This window comes from Rhododendron vialii, chromosome 3a, assembly GCF_030253575.1.
Source record: "Rhododendron vialii isolate Sample 1 chromosome 3a, ASM3025357v1".
In the NCBI taxonomy this organism is placed as follows: Eukaryota; Viridiplantae; Streptophyta; class Magnoliopsida; order Ericales; family Ericaceae; genus Rhododendron; species Rhododendron vialii.
Window position 1 is genome coordinate 22,301,199 of NC_080559.1, and position 26,254 is coordinate 22,327,452.

General features: G+C 39.2%; 2 protein-coding genes and 1 non-coding gene across 6 annotated transcripts; 2 read left to right on the plus strand and 1 right to left on the minus strand.

Moving 5' to 3' along the window:
- The first annotated feature begins 1,422 nt into the window (after nt 1–1,422).
- On the plus strand, nt 1,423–1,530 carry LOC131321498 (small nucleolar RNA snoR100). Its single transcript, XR_009198541.1, has one exon. It is a non-coding gene; the product is annotated as a small nucleolar RNA snoR100 (small nucleolar RNA).
- Nucleotides 1,531–13,553: 12,023 nt separating this feature from the next.
- LOC131320468 (protein NRT1/ PTR FAMILY 5.6-like) lies at nt 13,554–17,369 on the plus strand. Of its 2 annotated transcripts, none has more exons than XM_058351186.1 (4): nt 13,554–13,851; nt 15,078–15,343; nt 15,433–15,977; nt 16,315–17,369. In XM_058351186.1, exons 1-4 carry the CDS (start codon nt 13,704–13,706, stop codon nt 17,195–17,197), a joined length of 1,842 nt encoding a protein of 613 aa, XP_058207169.1. In that variant the 5' UTR covers nt 13,554–13,703; the 3' UTR covers nt 17,198–17,369. The 2 variants fall into 2 exon arrangements, with proteins under 2 accessions (XP_058207169.1, XP_058207170.1); XM_058351187.1 differs by having other exon boundaries at nt 15,126–15,343.
- Nucleotides 17,370–18,738: 1,369 nt separating this feature from the next.
- Nucleotides 18,739–26,102, minus strand: LOC131320467 (protein NEDD1-like). 3 transcript variants are annotated; one of them, XM_058351184.1, is made up of 10 exons: nt 25,794–26,102; nt 25,540–25,652; nt 23,802–24,062; nt 23,556–23,660; nt 23,021–23,086; nt 22,643–22,864; nt 21,454–22,029; nt 19,763–20,383; nt 19,254–19,444; nt 18,739–19,173 (listed from the first exon to the last, which is right to left on the minus strand). In XM_058351184.1, the coding sequence occupies exons 1-9, from the start codon at nt 25,948–25,950 to the stop codon at nt 19,298–19,300; spliced, it is 2,268 nt and encodes a 755-aa protein (XP_058207167.1). In that variant the 5' UTR covers nt 25,951–26,102; the 3' UTR covers nt 18,739–19,173; nt 19,254–19,297. The 3 variants fall into 3 exon arrangements, with proteins under 3 accessions (XP_058207167.1, XP_058207166.1, XP_058207168.1); XM_058351183.1 differs by having other exon boundaries at nt 19,254–19,433; nt 25,794–26,099; XM_058351185.1 differs by lacking the exons at nt 25,540–25,652; nt 25,794–26,102 and adding an exon at nt 25,318–25,526 and having other exon boundaries at nt 19,254–19,433.
- Nucleotides 26,103–26,254: the final 152 nt, after the last annotated feature.

The window sequence follows — 26,254 nt, forward strand, 5'->3', positions numbered from 1 at the left end:
GCTTGAGTACCTTACCTTCACTACATTAACCTGCCCTAAGCCTTGGCCGGCTGGGAATCTAATGTCTGTCTCTGCAAATGGTTTTATGTTTTTAAATTGGTCTCCAAACACGTATAAAGTAGCAAATGGTTTTATGTTTTATATTTGTTAATGGATTGTTACTCCACCATTCTGAGTTATCATAAGCTAGATGCCCCCAATATTACTACTTTCAAGATTCCATGCCAAAGGACTAAGAGAGCTATTGGAGTCATTGTGGTGTATGTGCATGACATTAATCAATAAATAACTACAGAAAATGTTCCATTAGACCAGGATGTTTTTTCCAGCTGGCAGTCATAGTTAAAGCTATTATGCTCTTGGTATGAACCATGGGACCTTCAATACTGGCCTCATACCAAAAAGATGAAGGTCATGTCAGAATCTCAGCTTTTAGATTTTTACGTTAAAAGTAAAAGAATGAACCACAATACCATGATAACATGTCAGAATCTCAGCTCTAAGTTACTGTTGGGAAAACCTGGAAACATATATATCTGTGTGTGTGAGAGAGGCAGAGGGAGAGATGATAAATGTCTCTACTAGACTTTGGGAGTTCACTTACCTACAGTGACCGCAATCAGATTAAGCTGGATGCCAGGCAGCCAAGAAGCACAAATATGGATACGATAAGGATAAACCTACAAAAATAGGATATGGATATGTCGATCATAAGTTTCTAAGAATTATATCCCATAATCACGAGTCTTATAATAGGCAGAAAAATAAAACACAAAAAGGGCATTCACTGATTTACTAATACCAAGCATTCAGTATATGTCAACTGCCAAAAGTCCCAAACCAAATGAAAGCTAGTACAAAACATAGAAATTTGTTTGCAAAGTGAATTTTGAATCCCAAACAAACTTTATATGAATCCTTAGTAGATTTCGCTTGAGATTTGAGAACAGAACTAATCATTTTGCGTTTGTGTAGAGGGAGAGAGAAAGATGGTACCTCTTTTGAGAACTGAGAATTAATCCTTTAATTGAGATGTTAGAAGAGAATGAGAATTAAGAGGCTAGGGTTTTGGGAAACAACAATGTACTCATCGAACGTTACAGTGATGCATATACTTCAACAATTTGCTGCTTCAAGACTTTGCAGTTTCACCCTCACAATATACTTGTCAAATTGTTTCAACCCCCGATGTATGCTAGAACTAGAAGTATCCCACGGGTATCTGGAAGGTATCCAAAATTTAGAAAATGGAAAAGAAAAGATAGTTATTTGCCATATCCGGTATATCAGGTTGCATCAGGTGAGTATCCAAAAATGTAATGCACATTTGGCACCCCTATGGCATTACTTCCGAAGTATCTGTGCTTTATAGTCAGTAAGTAGTAGTATACTTTGTGCATACCTACGGATGTTCTGGACTATAAATGAAGCAAACATGGTAATATACACTAAAATTGAATTGGGTCTCCAAGCCACCTCTCTCTGATGCCATTTGGTTTTGATTTGAGAGAATGGTTCGGCAGCAAAACATGAACAAGGGGCCACTGTTTTAGTGGTATTCTGGGAGCAATCACTTTGTGCATATTGCCAAAGATTAGGTCTGTCTCCAATCCTCCCTCGCCGATACCCTCAATGATTGGGGACTATATGGGTTATGTTGTTGTTGTAAGTGGTAGTATACTTAACATGCAACATAGGTATGCCAAGAGTAGTAGTGGAGCCAAAGTTTTTCTTGGGTGGTTCATTGATAACGTAACTATTAGGTACTCAAAACTAAAAATCATAACTCACCAATAATCTGCGATCCAAATTTCAACTTAAGTGCAGTGTGGATTATACTTACATGCAAAGTTTTCAGAGGCAAAAGCGCAAGACGAGGCTGTTGACCTCTCATAACGTAAGGCGCAAGCCTAAGGCATGCCTTTGGAGTTTCTACTTTTATTCATTAAAAGCAAAATTATGTTAAAATGCCATAAAAAGAGGGGGATAGTGTTAGCACCATGCAAATGTGCCTCAAATAAAAAACATGTTAAGGCATAGAAACGTAGTGCATTAATAGATCCCTTTTAAAAGCATTTCAAGTCTTCTTTCAAAAATATACGGAAACCCTCTGTCTTTGCCCCAAACACTTATAATGAACCGATTCTTCTCATGAACCGACTTCTAATGCGTTCACCTTCGTCATCTATACGAAAAAGACGTGAAAAGCGTACACTTCTTATGCCTCCAATAGACGGGTGAACGCTTTTGTAGTTCTCCCCCAACAATCAACGCCCATGGGGCGTTTTTGTCATGCCTTGCCTCGAGGTGAGCCCCAAGGGGCTCGGCGAGCCCCAGAATGGCCTTTGAAAACGTTGACTTAAATGAACATCTATGAAGCATAGGTACTTCTAACCCGTAATATACCGGGTACGGGTACTTTGCATGGTACTTCTAAATCTGTATCGTGTACGAAACACGTACCGAAACTTTTTTCTTTGACTTTTTCCGTACCCTACCAAATAGAACTAATGTAACGCCCCCAATTTTGGGTACGTTAAATGAGGCATTTATTATATAATAAAGAGAGTTTGGCTCATTATTACATCATAAATACATCATAAGGAAAGGGTACATTTATTCAACAAGAAAGGAAACTAGGGTTCCTAACACTACTCTGCTTGCTCTTCCATCCTAGCAAGCTCCTCTGCTCCAAAAGCTTCCACGGTGTACATCTTATCCTGTTCATCTAAGGAGTCTGACACATTATACCAGCGTCGCCACCGATATAATATGTCAGGGTCACAAAAAGGTAACACCGTGAGCTACAACGCTCAATAGAACAAACTCATACCCGCTAACCCATAACTTACAAACAACAGGTCATACAATCATTGATTTCCACATGATACATGTATATACAGCTAACAATGACACATCCACATTCGTTAATCATCTATCGTTGGTGTCCAAGATTTCCGTGTTTCTCCTACGCGACTCATCGTAGACCGTGTCAACATTTCAACCTTTCAAAATCATTTGTATTGGCTCCGTACCGCGGATAACCAAGCTACACACCCAACCTTTCAAAATCATTTGCATTGGCTCCGTACCGCGGATAACCAAGCTACACACCCAACCTCGGTTCCGCCGTTCCGGTCTCCCGAGTATCCTCACAATGGTTCCGCCGCACCGGGTTCCCATTGGCACACAATTGCATTGGCTCCGTAACGCGGATAACCAAGCCACACACCCAACCTCGGTTTCGCCGTTCCGGTCTCCCGAGTATCCTCACAATGGTTCCGCCGCACCGAGTTCCCATTGGCACACAAAACACACACCACACAACGGGCTACCATGTCCGGCCACATTGCGGTTTCCAAAACATTTCATCTTTTTAAAACACGCCTTTTCGTTAACCACACCCTAAGTGTCATGTTTCTAACTTTCTCGATTTTCGTGTCACGTTTTCATGCATAGACTCCGCGGTAGGACTTTTTTACAAACATAAATCATTCATTGAAATCTTGAAACTAACTAGCAAGATCATCCAATTTTATATTAATAATCATGCTCATAACCATTCAAAGATCAAAATATGAATACTTCAAATCAAGCGTTAAAATTTTCTTTTTCGAAAATCGTTCTATCTTACTTTTTGAGAAATTCAATATAACATATGTTTATTTAAGACAAAGTCATTTATCTAAGATGCTCATACCTCCATTAGTGAGATAAACTTATTGACAATCATGCATTTTAAACGATAGATAACCTTATTTACTTGAAACTAAACAATAGATAACCTTATCTACTTAAGGAAAACAATAAGGATATTGATACTTTGAATCAATAGCATTCTACTATCTAACGTACGATTCTATACGTAGAGTTTAGGGAACAAGGGGTTATACTTATACTTAGGGAAGTGAGTAGAGAAAATCTACATGATCGTAATGTCATTTCAAGATTTTGTAAAACGAGCTTGCTAATTATTCCTAATACTTTAACTTGCCTTATCATAAACAAAAATAACTAAAGTTATACTAGGGAAAATGAGTAGAGATTAATCTACCTTGATCCGAAACTTAGTCGGGGCCGAATAAGCTAGTTGGAAGTTTTCTACGAGCGATGAAACTCGCAAATCTGGACCAAACTTTGGATGGCAGTAACTCGGTCAATATTTGGCCGAATATGATCGTTCTTGGGTCGAAATTGAAGCTCTCGAAGTGCTCTACAACTTTCGTGAAGAAAGTTGATCCTAGAAACTACTTTAGGTAGGAGAAAAATGGTGATAAAGGCAGAGACAGTATGCTGTCTGGAAATGGAAATCCGAGATTTTTACTGAACTTCAGATGCCAATATCTTTGTCATTTCTTCGCCGATTGGGATGGTTCTTGGGTCTAACTTGAAGGTTTCGAAGTGCTCTACAACTTTTATGAAGGAAGTTGATCCTAGAAACTACTTTAGGTAGGAGAAAAATGGTGATAAAGGCAGAGACAGTATGCTGTCTGGAAATGGAAATCCGAGATTTTTACTGAACTTCGGATGCCAATATCTTTGTCATTTCTTCACCGATTGGGATGGTTCTTGGGTCTAACTTGAAGTTTTCGAAGTGCTCTACAACTTTTCTGAAGGGAGTTGGTTCTAAAAACTAGCCTAAGCAGGGGAAAATTGCGGATTTACGAAGGGCAGTAGGCTGCCTGGAAAAACAGAAATGGTTTCTAGAGAGAAGTGAGAGCAAGAAGTGAAGGTGTGAGTTGAATGGAAGGCATGGGGTGCTATTTATAGCCAACACTTGAGCTCCTCCTCCCTCCTCTATAGCCGGCCCCCCCTTCTCTCCTTCCTCCCATGGATTTGCTCCATTGTCATGTCCAATCAAGCTTGAAAGCATGCCAAGTCTTCCATGACTTGTCACTTCCATTTGTAGGCCAAATCTTAGGTCATCATGAAGGGTTTTGGACTTGTCAAGTCTATGGGGAGGTTGCTTGCAAGAAAGAATATAATCATGGGCTAGCTTTGTACTTTGGAAGACTAGAATGGGTTGGCATGTAGTCAAAAAAATAGGCTTAAGGCTATAAATGTTGCTTGTGTAAATAATCAAAACTCATGCACACACTCCACCCCACTCTCTCCATCCGGCCTCTCTCTCTCTCTCTCTCTCTCTCTCTCTCTCTCTCTCTCTCTCTCTTGTATCTATATACATCCAAGAAAATCTAGAAAAGTAAGTCTAGGATTTTAAGACTAGAACATAGGTGTGCATGCATGCATGGCTAGTCTTGCTTCTTTTGGAAGCAAAATGATGGGATTCTTTGTATGACTTGTCTTGTCATGCATATTGGCAAGTCAAAGGTCTATTAACCAAGGGATAGAAATTTCCCTAACAATTATGGACCAAGGGGTAAAGAAATATTGGTAATAATTTGATATGACTAGTCATGAGAATCTATTGTCCAAGGGATAATATTTTCCCTAACATTTATGGACCAAAGGTTAAAGTTTTCCCTTGCCTTTATTATCCAATAGGTAGGGTAAGTAATGATGCTAGGTAAAGTGAAATGACTAAACATAGGAATAAAATGATTACTCCTATAGTCTAATGGTTCAATAGGGTTCGGAGGGTTTCATAAGGCTCAAAGACGGTCAAAAAGGCCCATCTAGGGTTAGGAAATTGTAACTAGGTGAATCGGTGGTCGGGTTCCACCAACTAATCGGTTGGATGCTAATTCTACTTGCCAAGTAGGATTTCTAGCCAAGAAATATAATTTAAAGATTTTATTTAACTCACTAGAAAAAAAATACAAGTGCTTCTACAAGCATACTTGTCTTTAGAAAATGACTAGATTGCTCGGCGTGAAAATATATAATTTTATAAATCTCAAATCTAATTATGACGGATTATTAAAATTACAAAGAAATTTTTAGTAGCAAATCCAAGGAATTAAAATAAAATTTAAATATTTAACGAAATTTTTATTTACCAAAAATCAGGGTCGTTACAAACTATCCCCCTTAAAATAATTTCGTCCTCGAAATTGGTGCGTCGCTTCGGATCATATCTCGTCGCTATACTGGTCTTTGGAATCATCGTCTATCACCCTTAAAATAGGAGCAGGTCACCACCAATCCTTTAATAGCGTGATATTGAGGTGATCACCTTCGTCATTTGAGGGTATTTCCATCACGTAACCTTCGTAGACTAGATTGACAGCTATTCTTCCTTCTAAAGTGCTAACAGGTTCAACAGCGATCTTATGGGTTCAGTTTCTAGGTATGCAGTGATAAACAGTTTAGGAAAAACCTTCCCATTCCAAGGGTAGATTCTCGATTGGAAGAGGATAGAATACGCTACATGGGTATAGGTACCCTTGCAGTGTTGATCAGGCTCGAAAATTAGGATTTCAACTTATGACTGAACAGAGAGGGGTGATGTCAAGGAATGAAAGAAATGCCCCTACAAAATCAGGAAGGACCCTATAGGTATGTTTTAAGTCAATCAGCGATCTAATCAAGATTCGAATACTCTGGCAACCCACAAAATGCTTTGGCATCACACGGCTACTGTCTAAGGCTCCGGCAGGTCCTAGAAGTATCTCGAAGTAAGACGACAGCGTTTCAAGCATCTCTCACAATCTTCTGCATGTTTTGTTAATCAAATTAAGCCTCATCACTTGCTTAACAAGATGGGGTTGAAGTTGCTTCAGTCGTTGAACAATTTGCCTCGTAGTACGCCTTTGATGAAGTTTCCATCGTAGATACCAACGCCAAATGCAAAACTTCTACCAATCATCATGCGGACTCGTATCCCACAAGCATTTTCTTATCACGTCCCTATCAAATCAGCATGCTCCCCACCTAACGATATTAAACCCATTTCTAAACTAGGAAACAACGGATCGATTGGGCAGAATCCCTCCATTATCGTACAGCATAAGTACTCCATCCTTATTCAGGGGGAAATCGAACATCTGCAAGCAAGTCCTACTATATTCTACAAACTCGGATATTATTAGCAAAGGCATTGAAAGAACCTATGCAGTCACGGGAAAATAAACCTGGGCGGCATCGACTTCTGGCAGTAATTTCAGAGGTACGGCTATCTTGAAAACAAAATTTCAAAAATCCAAGATAATCCTAGATGTCGGGACGGGAATGACTGAGTTAAGCTGCCCTCAAGTAGCGCAAGCTTTTGATAAGGAATTGATGATACCTGGTTAGTTCAAGGAAGGGTACCCATCTCCTAAGGAGATTAGTTTTAAACAGATTTGAATGATCGTACCATAAGAATGAAACAAGGAGTTTTTCCGAAATGATTTGAATATCATCAAGAGATGATATGAATTTATTGATTACGGACGAAATGGAATAGTTATCAATGATTGAATGGACCAATCATCAAATCTTAGTTATTGCAAAATGACATTGCCGATCATTATCGAAAGTGTCAATAAAAGTTGTATCAGAAGAAAATGGTTGCTATGATTCTCAAGGTTCAAAACTCAAGGGTTAATATCAAGAGTTACGAAAAATTTGAGGGATAGTGAAAGGTTATCCAACAAGTCATAACGGTTAGGATCAGTAACACCATGGAAGGTACTACTGAGTTGAATCGCTAGCCAATAAGGTTAGGTCACAAAAGATACCTAGGATTACGCCACTCTTGTTAATAAGTGTCGTAAAGAGTTAAAATGGATGATTTCATTACTTGAAGCAATGAGGGTTTTCTTCACAAGGATGTCAATTTCAAACAGAGATTTGAGAGAAGCAATGTAGTTAGGAAATAGTATGGATATAACTAGTCGATTGGTATATACTTCCTACTAGGATCTAGCTGGCGGACGTAATTGTCGTTCCCTTCGAGCATTCCCAATTTAAACGAACTTTTCGACCTCAGTGTTCCCAGTTTGCGTCCAGTATAGGTGGTTAGCGTCCGCAGCCCTCGAACAGTTTTCACGCCTTCCTTTGTCGGTTTACGATTCTAAGGAATCTCACGGTGTTAGAGGTTAGAATGGAAGCTTTGGGAATAATGGTTGATCTTGTTGGCTTCAGACGTTGCGTTGGGATGCTCTTTTAACTTCTGCATCAATGTCACCTTTGTTGCTTGCGGTGGCGGCTTTACCGTTGGTGCTGGCATCTTGACTTGCTCTCGTAGTCCTTCCTTTTTAGTATTAGAAAGGAGTTATTCACAATCTAGTTTCCTAACGGCGCGTAACTCGAAATCGCAAGGTTCTTACTCCTAGTGAAAGGGCTATGAGGTGAGAAAAGACCATCGAGATTTTGAAACGCGAACCAATTTTCAAAGCAGCAATGGAATAGGATGCAATTGAATTCGGCTATGGTTCCGGCCGCTTAGGCCTAGGGTTGGTTAGTGCTAAGAATGGCTAAAATAGCTTAGTTAGGCCTATTCTGCGTTTAGAGGGTCCTCCGTTATCGTATCCAAATCCGTGGCGCGTATTCACTATCTACAAGGGAAAATCGAAAGGTTTTTTTTTATTTTTATTTTTTTTAAAACAAATGGTGTATCTTTTTAAATGTCAAAAGCAATTTTATCACGTAGTATGCAACCGTATGCAACCATACTCTTTAAAATAAAGCAAGTTTTTCATAAATAAAAGGAAATTACAATCATAAACATAGAGTTCTATTATAAGGCAAGTAGGGACACGTACGTGAATAGAGATTAAGAAACATATAAGAATAAGTAGTAACTGAAATAAGCCCTTCATTAATAACATAGGAAGAGTACAGATTTAAACAAATAGGAGTGATCCTAATTTTCGACATCCTACATCCCGAAGGATTACAATCGGCCTAATATATGTCTAAATGGCGTCGTTGGTTTCGGGTCTCGCCCATCCTCGAGATTCTCTACCATCTTTCGTTGTAAGCTTGGCGCAACTGACGTTCGTACTCTTTTATGATTGCGGCGAGTGCGACGGCCACGACGAGAGTCCCGTATCAGAAGGTGTTGAGACGGTTATTCACGGCGAACCACCGTGGCATACCTATTGTGACTACCGCACAAAATATAATGAGGGCGAAGAGTTGCAACCATAAGGTTTGGATTGTTATGGTTATTTCGGCTTGCTCGATTTCTCGGAATATGGCGTCTTCCGGAAATCCTTGTCGTCAGGTTGCCATGGCTCGGCTCGGTTCGGTAGGATAGGAGTTGGAGGGGTTATGATGGTGAGGGAGATGATGAAATGAAAGTGGTGGTGGGGTATATATGGGGGCCGAAAAGGTGGGTGGAGGAGGGAAAAGGTTTGAAGATTTAAATTTGAATTTTGAATTTTGGAGGTTGAAATTTTGAAATTTGAAGGTTAGGGGGGGTTCGGTTTGCCGCGCCTACTGGGGTTGTGCTCGGCACTCGGTGCTAGGTTCCGCACTAGTTCCTTAAGAAGCGTGGGAAAATATTTATTTCAAGAACGAGCCGCAAGGTTTACTAATACCAAAAATATTTTCGAGTTTCTAAGTTCCACATTCGATTCTTGATTTAAGTCATCATCCAATTGTTCGGGAATTCCCAGCTCGGCCGTACTGCCAATTCCGTGCCTTGCTTTAATCCGAAGATTGTTTTGACAGAATTCCACCCAATTTGAGACGGTAAACTTAAACTCAATTCTCATTTGTGCAACGGACAACTATCTTATGGTTCTACCCATTCTACCCATGGCCGGGGTTTTGAACCTAAAGCTTTGATACCAAGTTGTAACGCCCCCAATTTTGGGTACGTTAAATGAGGCATTTATTATATAATAAAGAGAGTCTGGCTCATTATTACATCATAAATACATCATAAGGAAAGGGTACATTTATTCAACAAGAAAGGAAACTAGGGTTCCTAACACTACTCTGCTTGCTCTTCCATCCTAGCAAGCTCCTCTGCTCCAAAAGCTTCCACGGTGTACATCTTATCCTGTTCATCTAAGGAGTCTGACACATTATACCAGCGTCGCCACCGATATAATATGTCATGGTCACCAAAAGGTAACATCGTGAGCTACAACGCTCAATAGAACAAACTCATACCCGCTAACCCATAACTTACAAACAACAGGTCATACAATCATCGATTTCCACATGATACATGTATATACAGCTAACAATGACACATCCACATTCGTTAATCATCTATCGTTGGTGTCCAAGATTTCCGTGTTTCTCCTACGCGACTCATCGTAGACCGTGTCAACATTTCAACCTTTCAAAATCATTTGTATTGGCTCCGTACCGCGGATAACCAAGCTACACACCCAACCTTTCAAAATCATTTGCATTGGCTCCGTATCGCGGATAACCAAGCTACACACCCAACCTCGGTTCCGCCGTTCCGGTCTCCCGAGTATCCTCACAATGGTTCCGCCGCACCGGGTTCCCATTGGCACACAATTGCATTGGCTCCGTAACGCGGATAACCAAGCCACACACCCAACCTCGGTTCCGCCGTTCCGGTCTTCCGAGTATCCTCACAATGGTTCCGCCGCACCGGGTTCCCATTGGCACACAAAACACACACCACACAACGGGCTACCATGTCCGGCCACATTGCGGTTTCCAAAACATTTCATCTTTTTAAAACACGCATTTTCGTTAATCACACCCTAAGTGTCATGTTTCTAACTTTCTCGATTTCCGTGTCACGTTTTCATGCATAGACTCCGCGGTAGGACTTTTTTACAAACATAAATCATTCATTGAAATCTTGAAACTAACTAGCAAGATCATCCAATTCTATATTAATAATCATGCTCATAACCATTCAAAGATCAAAATATGAATACTTCAAATCAAGCGTTAAAATCTTCTTTTTCGAAAATCGTTCTATCTTACTTTTTGAGAAATTCGATACAACATATGTTTATTTAAGACAAAGTCATTTATCTAACATGCTCATACCTCCATTAGTGAGATAAACTTATTGACAATCATGCATTTTAAACGATAGATAACCTTATCTACTTGAAACTAAACAATAGATAACCTTATCTACTTAAGGAAAACAATAAGGATATTGATACTTTGAATCAATAGCATTCTACTATCTAACGTACGATTCTATACGTAGAGTTTAGGGAACAAGGGGTTATACTTATACTTAGGGAAGTGAGTAGAGAAAATCTACATGATCGTAATGTCATTTCAAGATTTTGTAAAACGAGCTTGCTAATTATTCCTAATACTTTAACTTGCCTTATCATAAACAAAAATAACTAAAGTTATACTAGGGAAAATGAGTAGAGATTAATCTACCTTGATCCGAAACTTAGTCGGGGCCGAATAAGCTAGTTGGAAGTTTTCTACGAGCGGTGAAACTCGCAAATCTGGACCAAACTTTGGATGGCAGTAACTCGGTCAATATTTGGCCGAATATGATCGTTCTTGGGTCGAAATTGAAGCTCTCGAAGTGCTCTACAACTTTCGTGAAGGAAGTTGATCCTAGAAACTACTTTAGGTAGGAGAAAAATGGTGATAAAGGCAGAGACAGTATGCTGTCTGGAAATGGAAATCCGAGATTTTTACTGAACTTCAGATGCCAATATCTTTGTCATTTCTTCACCGATTGGGATGGTTCTTGGGTCTAACTTAAAGGTTTCGAAGTGCTCTACAACTTTTGTGAAGGAAGTTGATCCTAGAAACTACTTTAGGTAGGAGAAAAATGGTGATAAAGGCAGAGACAGTATGCTGTCTGGAAATGGAAATTCGAGATTTTTACTGAACTTCGGATGCCAATATCTTTGTCATTTCTTCACCGATTGGGATGGTTCTTGGGTCTAACTTGAAGGTTTCGAAGTGCTCTACAACGTTTCCGAAGGGAGTTGGTTCTAAAAACTAGCCTAAGCAGGGGAAAATTGAGGATTTACGAAGGGCAGTAGGCTGCCTGGAAAAACAGAAATAGTTTCTAGAGAGAAGTGAGAGCAAGAAGTGAAGGTGTGAGTTGAATGGAAGGCATGGGGTGCTATTTATAGCCAACACTTGAGCTCCTCCTCCCTCCTCTATAGCCGGCCCCCCCTTCTCTCCTTCCTCCCATGGATTTGCTCCATTGTCATGTCCAATCAAGCTTGAAAGCATGCCAAGTCTTTCATGACTTGTCACTTCCATTTGTAGGCCAAATCTTAGGTCATCATGAAGGGTTTTGGACTTGTCAAGTCTATGGGGAGGTTGCTTGCAAGAAAGAATATAATCATGGGCTAGCTTTGTACTTTGGAAGACTAGAATGGGTTGGCATGTAGTCAAAAAAATAGGCTTAAGGCTATAAATGTTGCTTGTGTAAGTAATCAAAACTCATGCACACACTCCACCCCACTCTCTCCATCCGGCCTCTCTCTCTCTCTCTCTCTCTCTCTCTCTCTCTCTCTCTCTCTCTCTCTCTCTTGTATCTATATACATCCAAGAAAATCTAGAAAAGTAAGTCTAGGATTTTAAGACTAGAACATAGGTGTGCATGCATGCATGGCTAGTCTTGCTTCTTTTGGAAGCAAAATGATGGGATTCTTTGTATGACTTGTCTTGTCATGCATATTGGCAAGTCAAAGGTCTATTAACCAAGGGATAGAAATTTCCCTAACAATTATGGACCAAGGGGTAAAGAAATATTGGTAATAATTTGATATGACTAGTCATGGGAATCTATTGTCCAAGGGATAATATTTTCCCTAACATTTATGGACCAAAGGTTAAAGTTTTCCCTTGCCTTTATTATCCAATAGGTAGGGTAAGTAATGATGCTAGGTAAAGTGAAATGACTAAACATAGGAATAAAATGATTACTCCTATAGTCTAATGGTTCAATAGGGTTCGGAGGATTTCATAAGGCTCAAAGACTGTCAAAAAGGCCCATCTAGGGTTAGGAAATTGTAACTAGGTGAATCGGTGGTCCGGTTCCACCAACTAATCAGTTGGATGCTAATTCTACTTGCCAAGTAGGATTTCTAGCCAAGAAATATAATTTAAAGATTTTATTTAACTCACTAGAAAAAAATACAAGTGCTTCTACAAGCATACTTGTCTTTAGAAAATGACTAGATTGCTCGGCGTGAAAATATATAATTTTATAAATCTCAAATCTAATTATGACGGATTATTAAAATTACAAAGAAATTTTTAGTAGCAAATCCAAGGAATTAAAATAAAATTTAAATATTTAACGAAATTTTTATTTACCAAAAATCAGGGTCGTTACAACTAAGTTGATAAGAGTTCCATTTTTTATGCTTATCATTATTGTGATATAACGATTTTGGTGTATAGGTTCTTTAGTATAATAGCATTAAACTCTAATTTACACCTAAAGTTTGGCGTTTATTCTAAAAGAATGTATTGGGTTCAAAATGTCTGTTGTCCCGAATATATTCTTTAATCTTCTTATAATCCCAGTAGCTCTCTCTCTCTCTCTCTCTCTCTCTCTCTCTCTCTCACACACACACACACACACACACACCCCTCTCCAAATGATTTTCCTCCTATTTGAATTACTTCTTTCTCTGTCATTCCAAGTTAGAGAGTTACTTACCCACAATCACACAAACAGTTAAGATTCTCTACACTATAAAACCACAAGGCATTACCTACCCACAATCACACAAACAGTTAAGATTCTCTACACTATAAAACCACTACAAGGCAAGTCCTGTTTTCACACACCAAAATAACAGAGTCCTCTTCTAAGTCTTCTAACCCTTTTTGGTCACTGGTTGCATAGCACCAATACACCATTCTTCAGAAAGATGGAACAAGAAATAAAGAACAAAAGCATTGATGAAATAAGAGAAGATGACCATGGAAAGTGGGTGCATGATGGGTCTTTGGATCACAAAGGACAGGTTCCTCTCAGGGCTTCAACGGGTGTGTGGAAAGCATCATTCTTCATCATAGGTAAGGGTTTAAATTCAATGAAATCCTCACGAAAAATGGTTCATCAAAATTTTCTCTTACTCTTGCTTTCCTGCTTCAGCTGAGTTTCTTGTTCCAACTGTTTGATGAACTTTAGTTCTATTTATTCTCTGTTGCTCCTTTCCGTAACCATAAGTGATGGATAATAAAAACAAATTAGCTACATATGAGGGCTTTTATTCCTTTTTCTTCTTTTTCTTCTACAGTTTTGCATGTAAGACATAAGTGTAGTTGGTTGATTTAAAATGAACCTTAGTTTCTACACAGCCTATACTTCTGGATCAATATCCTGATATATTCCTGTTTTTCTCCTCTTCCTTTTTCAACTTAAGTGTTCTACTCAGAAGAAGTATTAGTACCATCAACTTCCATCAAAACCAGCTCATTCTCCATGACAGTTTCAGCTGGCATTTTTCTGCTCCCTAAGATGCGCTGAGCATCAGTTGTTACACTCACTGTTATAATTCAGGAGTTTTTATTTTAGTATCTAGCATCGTATTGTGTGTGTGGTGCGGGTGTAACCACACGCGTGAGCAAGAGATAGGTTTCTATAAAATGATTTTCCGTAAGTACTCAACAATAGAAATTGTTCTTTGCTAAAAAGGGAGAAAGTAAAAGACATCATCCCCTGGACCCAACTAAAATCTTTAGTGTTTATCATGAAGCTGCTCTTGAAGGTAGCTAAAAGGAAAACTGATGCCATTTTCCTTAATGTCTTGTCTGCCTTGCCACTAAATTTGCTAAACTTTCTGACATAGTAAATTCGGACAAAAGAAAATGAGTACAACTCAATGCGTATCCTTCTTTTTTCAGCACGAAATTTTTTTGATGGTCATGCTAGGGGTCTGATAAAATCAATTTCTTGCACAAAAATGGCTAAGTGCCACTACCTTACTACTAAAGCTCCGGTTCAACCCCATAAGAGGACCTAAAGAAAATACGGGGAAACTGTTAGAACAAACCGGCCAGCCAATCATTAATCATATTATCCTTACCTTCCAACCCAACTCCGCTTCATCAACAGCATATAATCTCGGACCCCTAATGCCCTGACCTGAGCTAAATTAATTGTAACTTCAAGAAAAAAATATGATAAATTTAATGAAAATAATTCAAGAGAAAAACATTATCAATATGATTTATACATCTAGAACTTTTGAAAAAAAAATCCATTTGTAAACATGTTTTCTGAAAATTAATTATTACAGTTTTGATTATTCTCTGCCACTATCTTCTTCTCTTGGGATGTACTGTAGCAATTGAGTTCAGCGAAAGGCTAAGCTACTTCGGAATAGCAACAAATCTCATCTCATACCTCACCGGAGTGATGCATCAGAACACTAAAGCAGCAGCAAAAAATGTCAACAACTGGTCAGGAGTAACAACAATGATGCCATTAGTAGGAGGGTTCCTCGCTGATTCCTACACTGGACGATTTTCAATGATCTTGATTGCATCCATTCTCTATCTCATGGTACATCTCATCTTCTAGCCTATAATCATAAACAAATGTCAGGACTAATAAATTCAAATAAAATGCATGAGATTGTCTCATAAATTCAGGGTTTGGGCCTCTTGACAATGACTCAAATCATCCCAAGCCTAAAACCCTGTGGTACAGATTTGGGCACACAGACTAGGAAGGTCCACAATGTGGTGTTCTTTCTAGCAATCTACCTACTATCTTTGGGAACCGGAGGACACAAACCATGCCTAGAAAGTTTTGGAGCAGATCAGTTTGATGATGACCGCATGGAAGAAAGGAAGCAGAAGATGTCCTATTTCAACTGGTGGAACTTTGCTCTCTGTTGTGGGCTGTTGCTTGGTGTAACACTAATAGCCTATGCGGAAGACTACGCGAGCTGGGGTGTTGCTAGTCTAATTCTCACTGTTACTATGGCCATCACAATCATGATCTTCTATTTTGGGAAGGGATTTTACCGGTATAGAGTGCCAGAGGGGAGCCCCTTGACACCCATGTCACAGGTTTTGGTTGCAGCCATTAGAAAGAGAAATATGAGTCATCCATCCAGCCCTGCTTTGTTATATGAAGTTCCAAAGTCAGAAAAGTCCAAAGGACGGCTCCTATGTCACACAAACAGTCTCAGGTTAGGCATCCACAGAAACTGAACCTTCCTGTTTGTTTTTTCCTACGCTTCGAAAGGAGTTGAATCAACAAATTCAACACTCTGTTTCAATAGTTGCATTTCCAATGAAGGATTTCAGTACAACGCTTTTGCATTATTACATAAAGGCCGTTATGATGAAGCTCTCAAACTCAATATAAAAGTTTAAAATTCTCATCTATACAGATATACAATCAGTCAAGGTAATCTCCTTAAATCATTACCATCAAGTCCGTTGCTTTTAACTCTATGAATTCACCAACCTAAGTGATTAGTGCATTGGCTAGTGAATCAATCATAATGCATTTTCTATCAACAGATTTCTCGACAAAGCTGCAATAATTGAAGGCAGTGAGAATATACTAAGCAGGAAACAACCAAATCCGTGGAAACTAGCAACAGTGACCCAAGTGGAGGAGATGAAGCTTGTAATAAACCTAATTCCCATATGGCTAACTTCACTAACATTTGGTTTATGTATGGCACAAGCCCCAACATTTTTCGTCAAACAAAGCAGTATAATGAACAGAAAGATCGGTCAAAATTTCGAGTTTCCACCTGCCTCTATCGGTACTATTTCTGCCAGTGGGATGATAATAACTGTCATCCTCTATGACAAGATCCTTGTCCCACTATTAAGAGGAGCAACTGGGAATGAAAGAGGCATTGAAATCCTCCACAGGATTGGTATTGGAATGGCACTTGCTGTTTGTGGCATGGCTATTGCAGCATTAGTTGAAAGGAAGAGGCTAGGAGTTGTGGAGAGAGAGATCGTGAGAGGACAGAGAACGGAGACTCTATCTGTGAGTGCATTTTGGCTAGCTCCTCAGCTCATCGTTCTAGGCATTGCAGACGGGTTCACTCTTGTTGGGCTGCAAGAGTTTTTCTATGAACAAGTTCCAGATTCAATCAGAAGCCTGGGAATAGCTTTTTATCTGAGTGTTATCGGACTTGGGAACTTGTTGAGCAGTTATCTGATAACTATAGTGGATCATATCACCACGAGTGCTGGGAATACTTGGTTTGGTAAGGACTTGGATGAGAGCCATTTGGACAATTTCTACTGGTTGCTGGCAGTTTTGAATGGTCTGAATTTGTTCATCTATGTGGTAATTGCAAGGAGGTTCAAGTACAAGAATGTGCAGAGAAGTGTGTCTAAGGCTGGTAGCTCGGTGGGAGATGGAATTGGGTCAATGGCTTGATTTTCTTCTACGGCATCGGGTAGTGATGTGAGAAATGGACGAAAATGTCAGACAAGCTGCACAAGCACTGGTCCAATGACATCTTTATTGTAATTAATATGAACTCAAGATGCAATTTATACATATTTAGAGTGCCTGATGTACAATTGTACATACGTTTAGATGCATTGTATATGTTGGCAGGGTACCAAACTGACCAGGTTCTGACATTCTTCCAACCTTCATCGTGTTTATCTCAGTTGGAGGGAGGTGCTTAATCTTGCTAAGGTCAGTACCAACTATGAGCGGTAATCGATTTTTTTCAACTTTCCTGAAAATTAAAAACACAACAATTTCTATATTATGACCAGATGCATCTCAGAATCGTGCACGAAACTGAAATTCATTAAGGACCTTAGTTACTTATTAGTTGACTACCACAGCCTTTTTAAGTAGTTACTTCGGATATAACCATGATCGACTGGTCATGGTGGGTGTTGCTCTCATTGGTTACCCCGTTGTCTTTGCTCTTCTATTTGCATATTGCATACAGAAATTGAACTACCAGAAGAGATGAATGTTATGTGTACTTCCAAGTGAATTGATTTTCATTGTAATCACTCCATGAATTTAAGTTGCTATGTTATGTAATGGAGTTTATGGTTATTTGACATTTCGTTGATATATTAGTTGACGGTCAAAATTTCTGATTTCTATCTGCCTTTTGGAACTTCATCAAATAACTCAAGGTCAACAATGTTTATCCCTCCCAGATGAAAACCAGGATATACATGTTAAATGCAACTAGTATATCATCTAACTTGCAGTCAATGTACACCCATTGAAGCCATATATGAGTTTTACCTGTCTCTCTTCATGGCATCCCTCAGCTTTCAGATTATCTAAACTTGCCACAGCAATTCTCTGATGCTGATGACACAAATTCTTCTTCAGTTTTGAGGTGGAACATACAAAAACCATCAGTAAAATGTTCAAATGGAAAAAAGTTCCCTTTATTTACAATCTTTGGTTGCTCAGCAAACAAGAGAAAGCAGAGTTGCATGCATTATTCATCTGAAGTCAGTTGGAACTGGAAGCTAAAGCCCCTGAGCCTTTAGCAAGTTTTCTATCTTCGTGTTATTCCTGCTACAGATCATGGCCATAATTACTACTCCCTCCGTCCCTTTTTAAGTGTCCTGCTTCGTAACTCCAACTTATTAAAAAGACATCATCATTACACCTTTCACATCAACTTTTTCCTCCACTTTCCCTATTTACCCATCATCATTACACTTTTACTCACTAACTTTTCAAAATAAAATCTACTTTTAGGGACAAAATAGATAATACACCAACTTTTACCCCCCTAACTTTACAAAATGGACACTTATTAAGGGACAGCCCAAAATGGAATACTGGACACAAAAAAAGGGACGGAGGGAGTACAAAAAATTATACAAGAAAGAAACAACAACAATGTTAAAGGGACTCTCTCAGACCAGGTGAGTTCCACAGTGACTGGGCAGCACAAAATGTTAAATAGCAACAGCAACGCCGACAAATATGCTAAAACAATGAACCGAGATTGCAGGATACAAATTTCAATGAAAGAATATTGTACAACTGCTTTACCCAAGCAAAACCCCATTCAATCTGAACCAAACAAACCTATACATGTTAATACCCAATTGAATAAGCCATTTCTCCTTTTCTTTCTTTGTTTCTCATTTTTTTCCCACGTGCTAGGTACAAACTGAAGCTTTGTCCAACTTTCCTATTAACAAAAAAGGAACAAACGAACTGCACATAATTTGGAAATGAAACAGCCGCTAGATGCAAACCAATCATCTGAACCAAAAAGTTAAAGCTAGCAAAGGCTCTGCCAATGGTCAAAGGAGCTGCCGAAGCTGCTGAGTTTCTTCACGTAATGATAGAACTTCTTTCATAAGCTCAGCTTGATTTTCCAGGATTAAGCTCATCGTGCTTGACATTTCCATCTGTCAAGTGACACAGTGAGCGAAAAGGAAGGGAAGAAGGACAAAAACAAGGTTATGAAAGTGAACATTGAAATACGTACCTCCTGCATATGGAACTGTCTTAAAATTTCAATATGAAGGTTCCTCATATCTTCATGAATGGATTTCTGAAAGGAAGCAAGAGTTTCTTCAAGTGTGCGTTGAAATAGCTGAAGCGTGAAGGAGGTTCCCTGTTGAATGTCAAGTTGAGATGGGATTTTCTGGGGTTGTGAAACTCCTCCCTGTCACAACACTACATGTCAATGATCATTTTGTTCAATCACAGAACACCATTAGCTTAAAAAAAAAAGGTTCCTGGCACATCATTAATGAGGTCTTCACCACCTTTCATGTTAAATACATAAAATGAATGCTGGCCGTGTCAAGTGTGCACATGCATGATCCATGCCTTCGCTAAAACCAAAATAGAGAAAGTTCCAACTTCGAACCATCACAGAATATTTATCAAGCTCACACTTCCAGAGATAATAATACCGTAGTAACTTCTTAGATAGAGGCACAGGCAAATTGTGCAAACAAGAAACTGGATAAATCATGTGGGTGTTCTTACATTCACAGATGGAAGAGTCACTGATTCAGGGGCAGATGAAGTGTCGGACCTGAATAACAAGCTATTCAAAAGTTCTTCCCTTGTTTCAGCTCCCGTTTTCTTTGTTTTTGGTGAACCCACAGAAAGGGATGTTCCATCACTAAAGGCAGGAGTGGTACTTATCCTTTCAGCATAGGTGGTATATCTACGAGGGAGAGTTAATGCTGGCCCCAGTAAATCCAGGTTAGACTGCCCTGAAATACTTTTTGTACCCGGAGAGAGGGATGCAGAGGAGGAACCTTGAACATGCTCTGAAAATCCCAGTGAAGTCTCTTGATTAGAGATATCTCTGTTTCGCAAATTTCCCAAGGTGAGGCTTGAACTCGTTAGGTAGCTCATACTTATCTGGCTTGTCGAGAAAGTAAGATCTTCCGTTCCAGAAAACATTGATCCTGACATCATACTACTAGAGGGCAATGTAGCAAATCGAGACGGCAAAGTTACTGATTGGTGGTGGTGGGTGAATTTATCAGAGAATCTTTCGCCACCCCAAGCTTCTGGGGGAGTGATGGATGAGGAATCATCGCTGTTGGTAGAGGGAGTAGGAGAAGATCCCATCTGTGTAGAAGAGCGGGTGTCATCCTGCATAAAGCATTCATCAGAAACTATAGTATGGAGATTACATTAAAGAACCAATAGACCAAAGCTCAATTCTAAAACCATGCTAAACATAGGCTAAAGTATGATCAAGCTAACTTCATCACTGTATAATAATAACAATATTATCTGGTTGGGGTAAGGCTTGGAAATATACCAGGTATGTTTGTGGTACGGCAAAACTAAAAGAAAAAATGTACAACTTTGGAAACCCAATACGCATGCGAAATACCAGTACCCAGCACGTGCCTGGTATGGGTATGATTGTTACTCGGTCTTGGGTAGAACTCAATCCTAAAAGCTAGCTATTGAATTGAGGATGCCCTCACGCTTATATACTTCGTATTACTTTGGTACCCAATGTGAGACTTCGCTTCACACCCTCCCTTACGCGCAGCGTGCTCACTCGACAGCAACTGTCGCGTGCAGGTCAGAGACAGGCACCCTACCCATCTCTGGTACCTAACTCTGATACCATGTTACACGGTCTTGGATAGAACTCAACCCCAAAAGCTAGTTATGGAAGTGAGGGTGCCTCACGCTTATGATATATACTTCATATTACTTTGGTACCTAGGCGATGTGGGACTTTGCTTAACAATGACATGGTTTTAGAGTTACCATGCGTCATAGATAATAAGGGATTGAAAAGATTTCTTATGCCAATTTGGGGTGGATCCATCACATTAGAGGGCCCCACCTTTATTTACACCATGTTTGGGTTGACAATTGTAACAAAAGATAACATATTCCAAACTAGGCTTACATATTTTCCAAATTGTTGGACATGTTGAGGATAGAGATGTCATTTGACAGCCTTGTACAGTCTTTAGAAAAATCAGCGGATACCACCTTTCACCTGGTATAAGCGATATATGTCGATTGCAAGGCTAATCTGATCTTCAAGTGAAGAGATTTATACAATGATATACTGAGCAATTCATACTCCCCATGCATACTAGTGATGTTAGGAAGGAAACAGATGATTTAAGCCTATGTTAACGACTATGACAAGAGGAAAGGCAATTACTAATTAGAGATGGCAAAGAGCAAACCTGTACTGAAGTGGAATTAGATTTCCAGTCAAAAATAGGATGAATATCACTCCCCCCTTCCTCTGAAAGAGGAAATCTCCTACTAGATGAAGGAAACAGCACAGAAGGTTTCTTGTTGACTGGTTGGTGATCTTTCTTTGATCTCTCACGCTCACTCCAAAGCTTATCAAGTGATGGTGTAATTGGCTGGACTTCCACAAGAGGGGAAAACACCTCCATATCATCCTTGAAATTATAACTACGAGGAGCATGCAATCTTGCCAAACTTCCACCAGTCCACAAAGTGCTTCTAAGTGGTGTTTCTTCTGTTGTAGATGAACTCAGTGAGCTTGACAAAAATCCACTAGTGGCTGCTAACATGGAAGTTGAGTCTACTGAAGGGCCTGAACGACCAGCATTTCGAGAACCCGCTGTTGCTAGCACAGAAGAAAGGCTTGATGATGTCACGGAAGGCAGTGGATCAGGCATAAGGATTGAATCTTCCACAGCACCTCCCAGCAGAGCGGTCTCAGCCGTACAGTTGTTTTCATTTACCAATACTGGTTTTGATCTTTGCCAGCAAAGACTTGTGACGGCCTGATCAAAATCGTAACTTAATCATTGATGACCATGACATGGATAACGTAACTTGGCATTAGACCTGTCATTTTATTGTAACTACAAAACAAAATCCAAAAGGTAAGGTTCGAACTTTGCCAGCAGACTTGTTACAGCCAGCTGAAAGTCATAACACTATCACTGAGAAACATGAAAGTGATCAGGGCAATCTAGGCAAAGGCCTTTTTATAGGTTGATCTTCCGACAGTAAATACCAAAATTATGAAGTGGCAATTGCAGATGGACTGCTGACGAATATCCCATAACAAGAGAGAGGGACAGTGTGAAAGGGGCCTAAGAGCTAGAGCCAAGTGAATTTTCACGTAGATGCCAAATAAAAGGGCCATTGCATGTAACTTTCCAGCCCTACTGTTGGAAAATACAGAAGTCAAAGGTAAAAAAAGGACAATGAGGAATTGAATTTAAGTAAAATCTATTATAAAAAATCAAACAGCTGTTTTCATTCTGTTGAAGGTTTTTTTTTTTTTTTTTTTTGAACGGCTTTCTCTGTTGAAGGTAATACAGATTCGTCATGCCATAGCCATCCCTCTGCTAAATAGTAAATACAACATATAGAACTAAGAATATTCACCTCAGAATTGCCAAAAGCACGAAGAACAGTGAAAGGTTGTGGTTTTCCACGAACATCATAGAATACCACTCGCCCACTGCTTGTACCAGCAGCCAGTACCCAACCATCATCTCTAAAGGCCAACGAAGAGAAAGGTGCTTCATAAGGGATGCAAAAGGCAGGTCTCCTACTCCCTGAGTCAAAAGTGTATAACTTTTTATCCAGGCCAACAGTAGCAATCACCTGCACTTACAATGCCGTGCAATTAAAAGATAAGGAAATAACATATCACCAAACCTGTCCCTACAAGAGAATTCATATCCACAGCATTTAACAGAATGGGTTCCATTCACCATTCAAACATGAAACAAGCAAAATAAGTGTTAATAAATAGGAGACCTTATCGTTTGATGGTGAGAAACTAACACCAGCAGTTGGTGCAGAATGCTGCTTCAACCAAGAAACCTGCAAATAAAAGATAGCCTTCTGGGAAACTACAACATCCCTTGAAAAACAAAAAGGAAAAAAACGAGAATAACAAACAGACTAAAATGGTTATCAGTAAACAGCATCATTGACCACCCAACGATTGGTTCACAGTTTGCCTTTTATTCCACTCCAAAATAAGAACAGGAAACCAAGAAAAGAGCCGTAATTCTGCTAAAGAGTGACAAGTCATCTGCATTTTTCTCAATGTTGCCCACAGAGTAAAGTTATAGGCTTCCAATTCGCCTTATCATAGAAAATTGAATGGAACTCACTAGAAAAACTTGAGAAAGGCAGAAATTTAAGAACTACAATTTCAACTGTCAAAAGGCCCCACATCATTTCAACAGGTCAACACAGAAGGAAGTTCCATTGATGAATATCATCGAGTATCGTGATATTTCAAAGTTAATGAATCTTTATACATTTTAACCACTGTATTGCAAACCTTCGGGCTGCGACCAGTTGTATCCCAGAGATGTACAGACCCATCATCACCAGCTGTGGCCAAAAGGTGCCGGCTTATCCGAGAATAATCAAGCACTCTCAGCACCTGGTCACAAAAATTTAGAATACCCAGAGAGATATAAACTTATTACAAACAAAAGAGAAAAATAAAATCACCAAGACAGTTATAGGCTTATAGCCCATGGCTCTATGTGCTTCAGAAAAAAGTTGGAACTAGAAAAAAGACCTGATCATTGGGATCCTTCAGTTCTGTAGCCCTTGCACCAGAAGCAAGATTGTGAAGAATAAGATCCCCGTTAAGACTGATAGAAGCCAAGTGCTCGTCTTTGCAATTGTACACCGCACCTGTTATTGTATCAGTATGACCTCTCAACCATTTGATACAACGCTTCCTCTGCAAATCCCATATTCTTACAACTTGACCACTTCCCCCTGAACATAAATATCGGGACCCCTTGCTGCTAAAGCTAATGACCATTATTGATTCCTGCAGGAAACAATTTTTTCCCAAGACAACAAAAAAAGCGGACAGAATTAGGTATACTAGACCAAAAAGACATAAGGTCACACACAGTGGCGGCTCCAAAAATTTGTGGTAGGTGTTCAGAAATTACCTTAACTCTATTAGCTGATTTATTAACCAATAATATATGTAAAAATCTCATAAATTAGTATAAATAATGCGGTCAAAAAACATTACCTCTATTCGAAAAAATTAACTACGAGGCAAAAAGAGAACTCAAAAATATATACTATTATTTTTTTATAAGAAAATTAGTTCTTTTTTGAAAGTTGTCGTATTGCGTATTAGATAGTGTTTCGAGAATGGAGGCGGTAAAATTTTACAGTTGTCCAAGACAAATTCTCACATTTTGTGTCAACGTTTAACCAACGTATCAATCTACGTACTAAAACCCTTAGGAAAAAATTGTATCGAGTATATTAGGACTGACCTTCTCAAAATATGTTATTCTCTACAATGACAAAATGAGATTTTTTATCGGGGTCTTAAATTTGGAGGAAAATTATTCAAGTTAACGGGATTTTGCAACGTAGCTGAATTTTTTAAAGTTTTTGTCCATAATTCTATAAGCTATCTAAACAAATAAAAATAATATAGTTATTGTCATGCATGAATGTGAAATTAAAATATTTAAATCATCGACAATAAAAATGGAGAGAGAACGCAGAGCATAATACTTAACCCCATAGATTCTTCTTTTTCTCTTTCTTTTTTCATTTTTTTAATTATGATTGTGAGATGTATTTGAGGTAATGTGTTAGGTGTTTAAATACAAATTACCTGGATTGATGGGCTGTAATTGAGTGTTTAATTAGTTTTGGGTTGAGTGTTCAATTCTTTTTGGGTTACGTGTTCAAGACTATTACAATTGGGTGTTCATTGACACTTGAGTTGGGCGTTCAAAGTAAGATTAGTCCAAAAAAACTACATGTATTCTTAGCAAAAAAATTGTTTTGGGTATTCAGTTAACCATGCAACTATGCACATAGAGCCACCTCTGGTCACACACACACATGTATACATATCCAAATAAAATTTCAAACTACATAAAGCACAAAGGAAATGCAGACTGCAGAGCACAAAAAAATGAAGAGACAAATGACCTAAAAAATTTCAAGAAGTAACAAGAAAGCAGGAGGAACATGATCTTAGCGTGCTTTTTTTTTTTCCCACAAAACAAAAAACTTTTTCAGTTAAGACTTAGGGAGTGTGGACTTACTTACAAACAAAGCCAGAGGAATTAAGATCAACCTGGCCATGATCAAACTCACTCGTAATTGCAATTCTACATCCCAACTACCCATCATAAAGCAAGCATCCTCGTACATTTCAGTTAAAGCCCATATTGGCACAACTGCCCCTCTTTCTTGTTGTAAGTTGCAGCAAACACACATATAAGTTGCATTGGAATTTAACCATAAACAGCTGAAATTGAAATCACCTCAATGTTTTCGCCACTGTCAGTGCCGGCCATAGGAATGGTCCCCATGCTCTGGCCATTTTTGCGCCACAAGGAAATTCTTTTATCGTCACCAGCACTCGCCACTACCAAATCTACAACAATGGCATACAAAAATCGACACTCACTAAGAGATAAAAACCGAGAAAAATAAAATTGGAAATAGAACATAATAAAGCAAGTCAATTCGAGTAAAAGAAAAGCTCCAGGGTAGAAAGACTAGGGGCGAGGCTCACTGGTGTGGTTCCACTTGACGGAATTGACTTGGAAAGCAGGTGAGGGAGTGTAGGTCAATGTGCAAGGATCGCCGGAGTCGACGGAGACGTCGAAGAGCTTCACGGTGTCGCGGCCGGCAGCGGCCAAAAGCGCCGTCGATGGATCCGCGAAGTTCATGATCCGTTCCTCCCACTGATTCAGTGAGAGTTATGCGTGGATTGTAGGGGAGGTAATCAGAGATTTTGATGTTTGGAACCCTACCCCTACCTCTACTGCGAGAGAAAATGAACGGAAATTCAAAAAGGATGGGTTATCAAATGGGCGCCCTAATGAGATTTTATTGGATTCGGGTCGAATCGCATGTACACAAAGTTTGGAAGTGTTTGACAAAGATGAAAGTTGAAAAATTAAGTGCGTTTGATGCCAATATTTTAACAGCGTTGCTATCTACACATATAAATAGGTACATATTTTATACAAA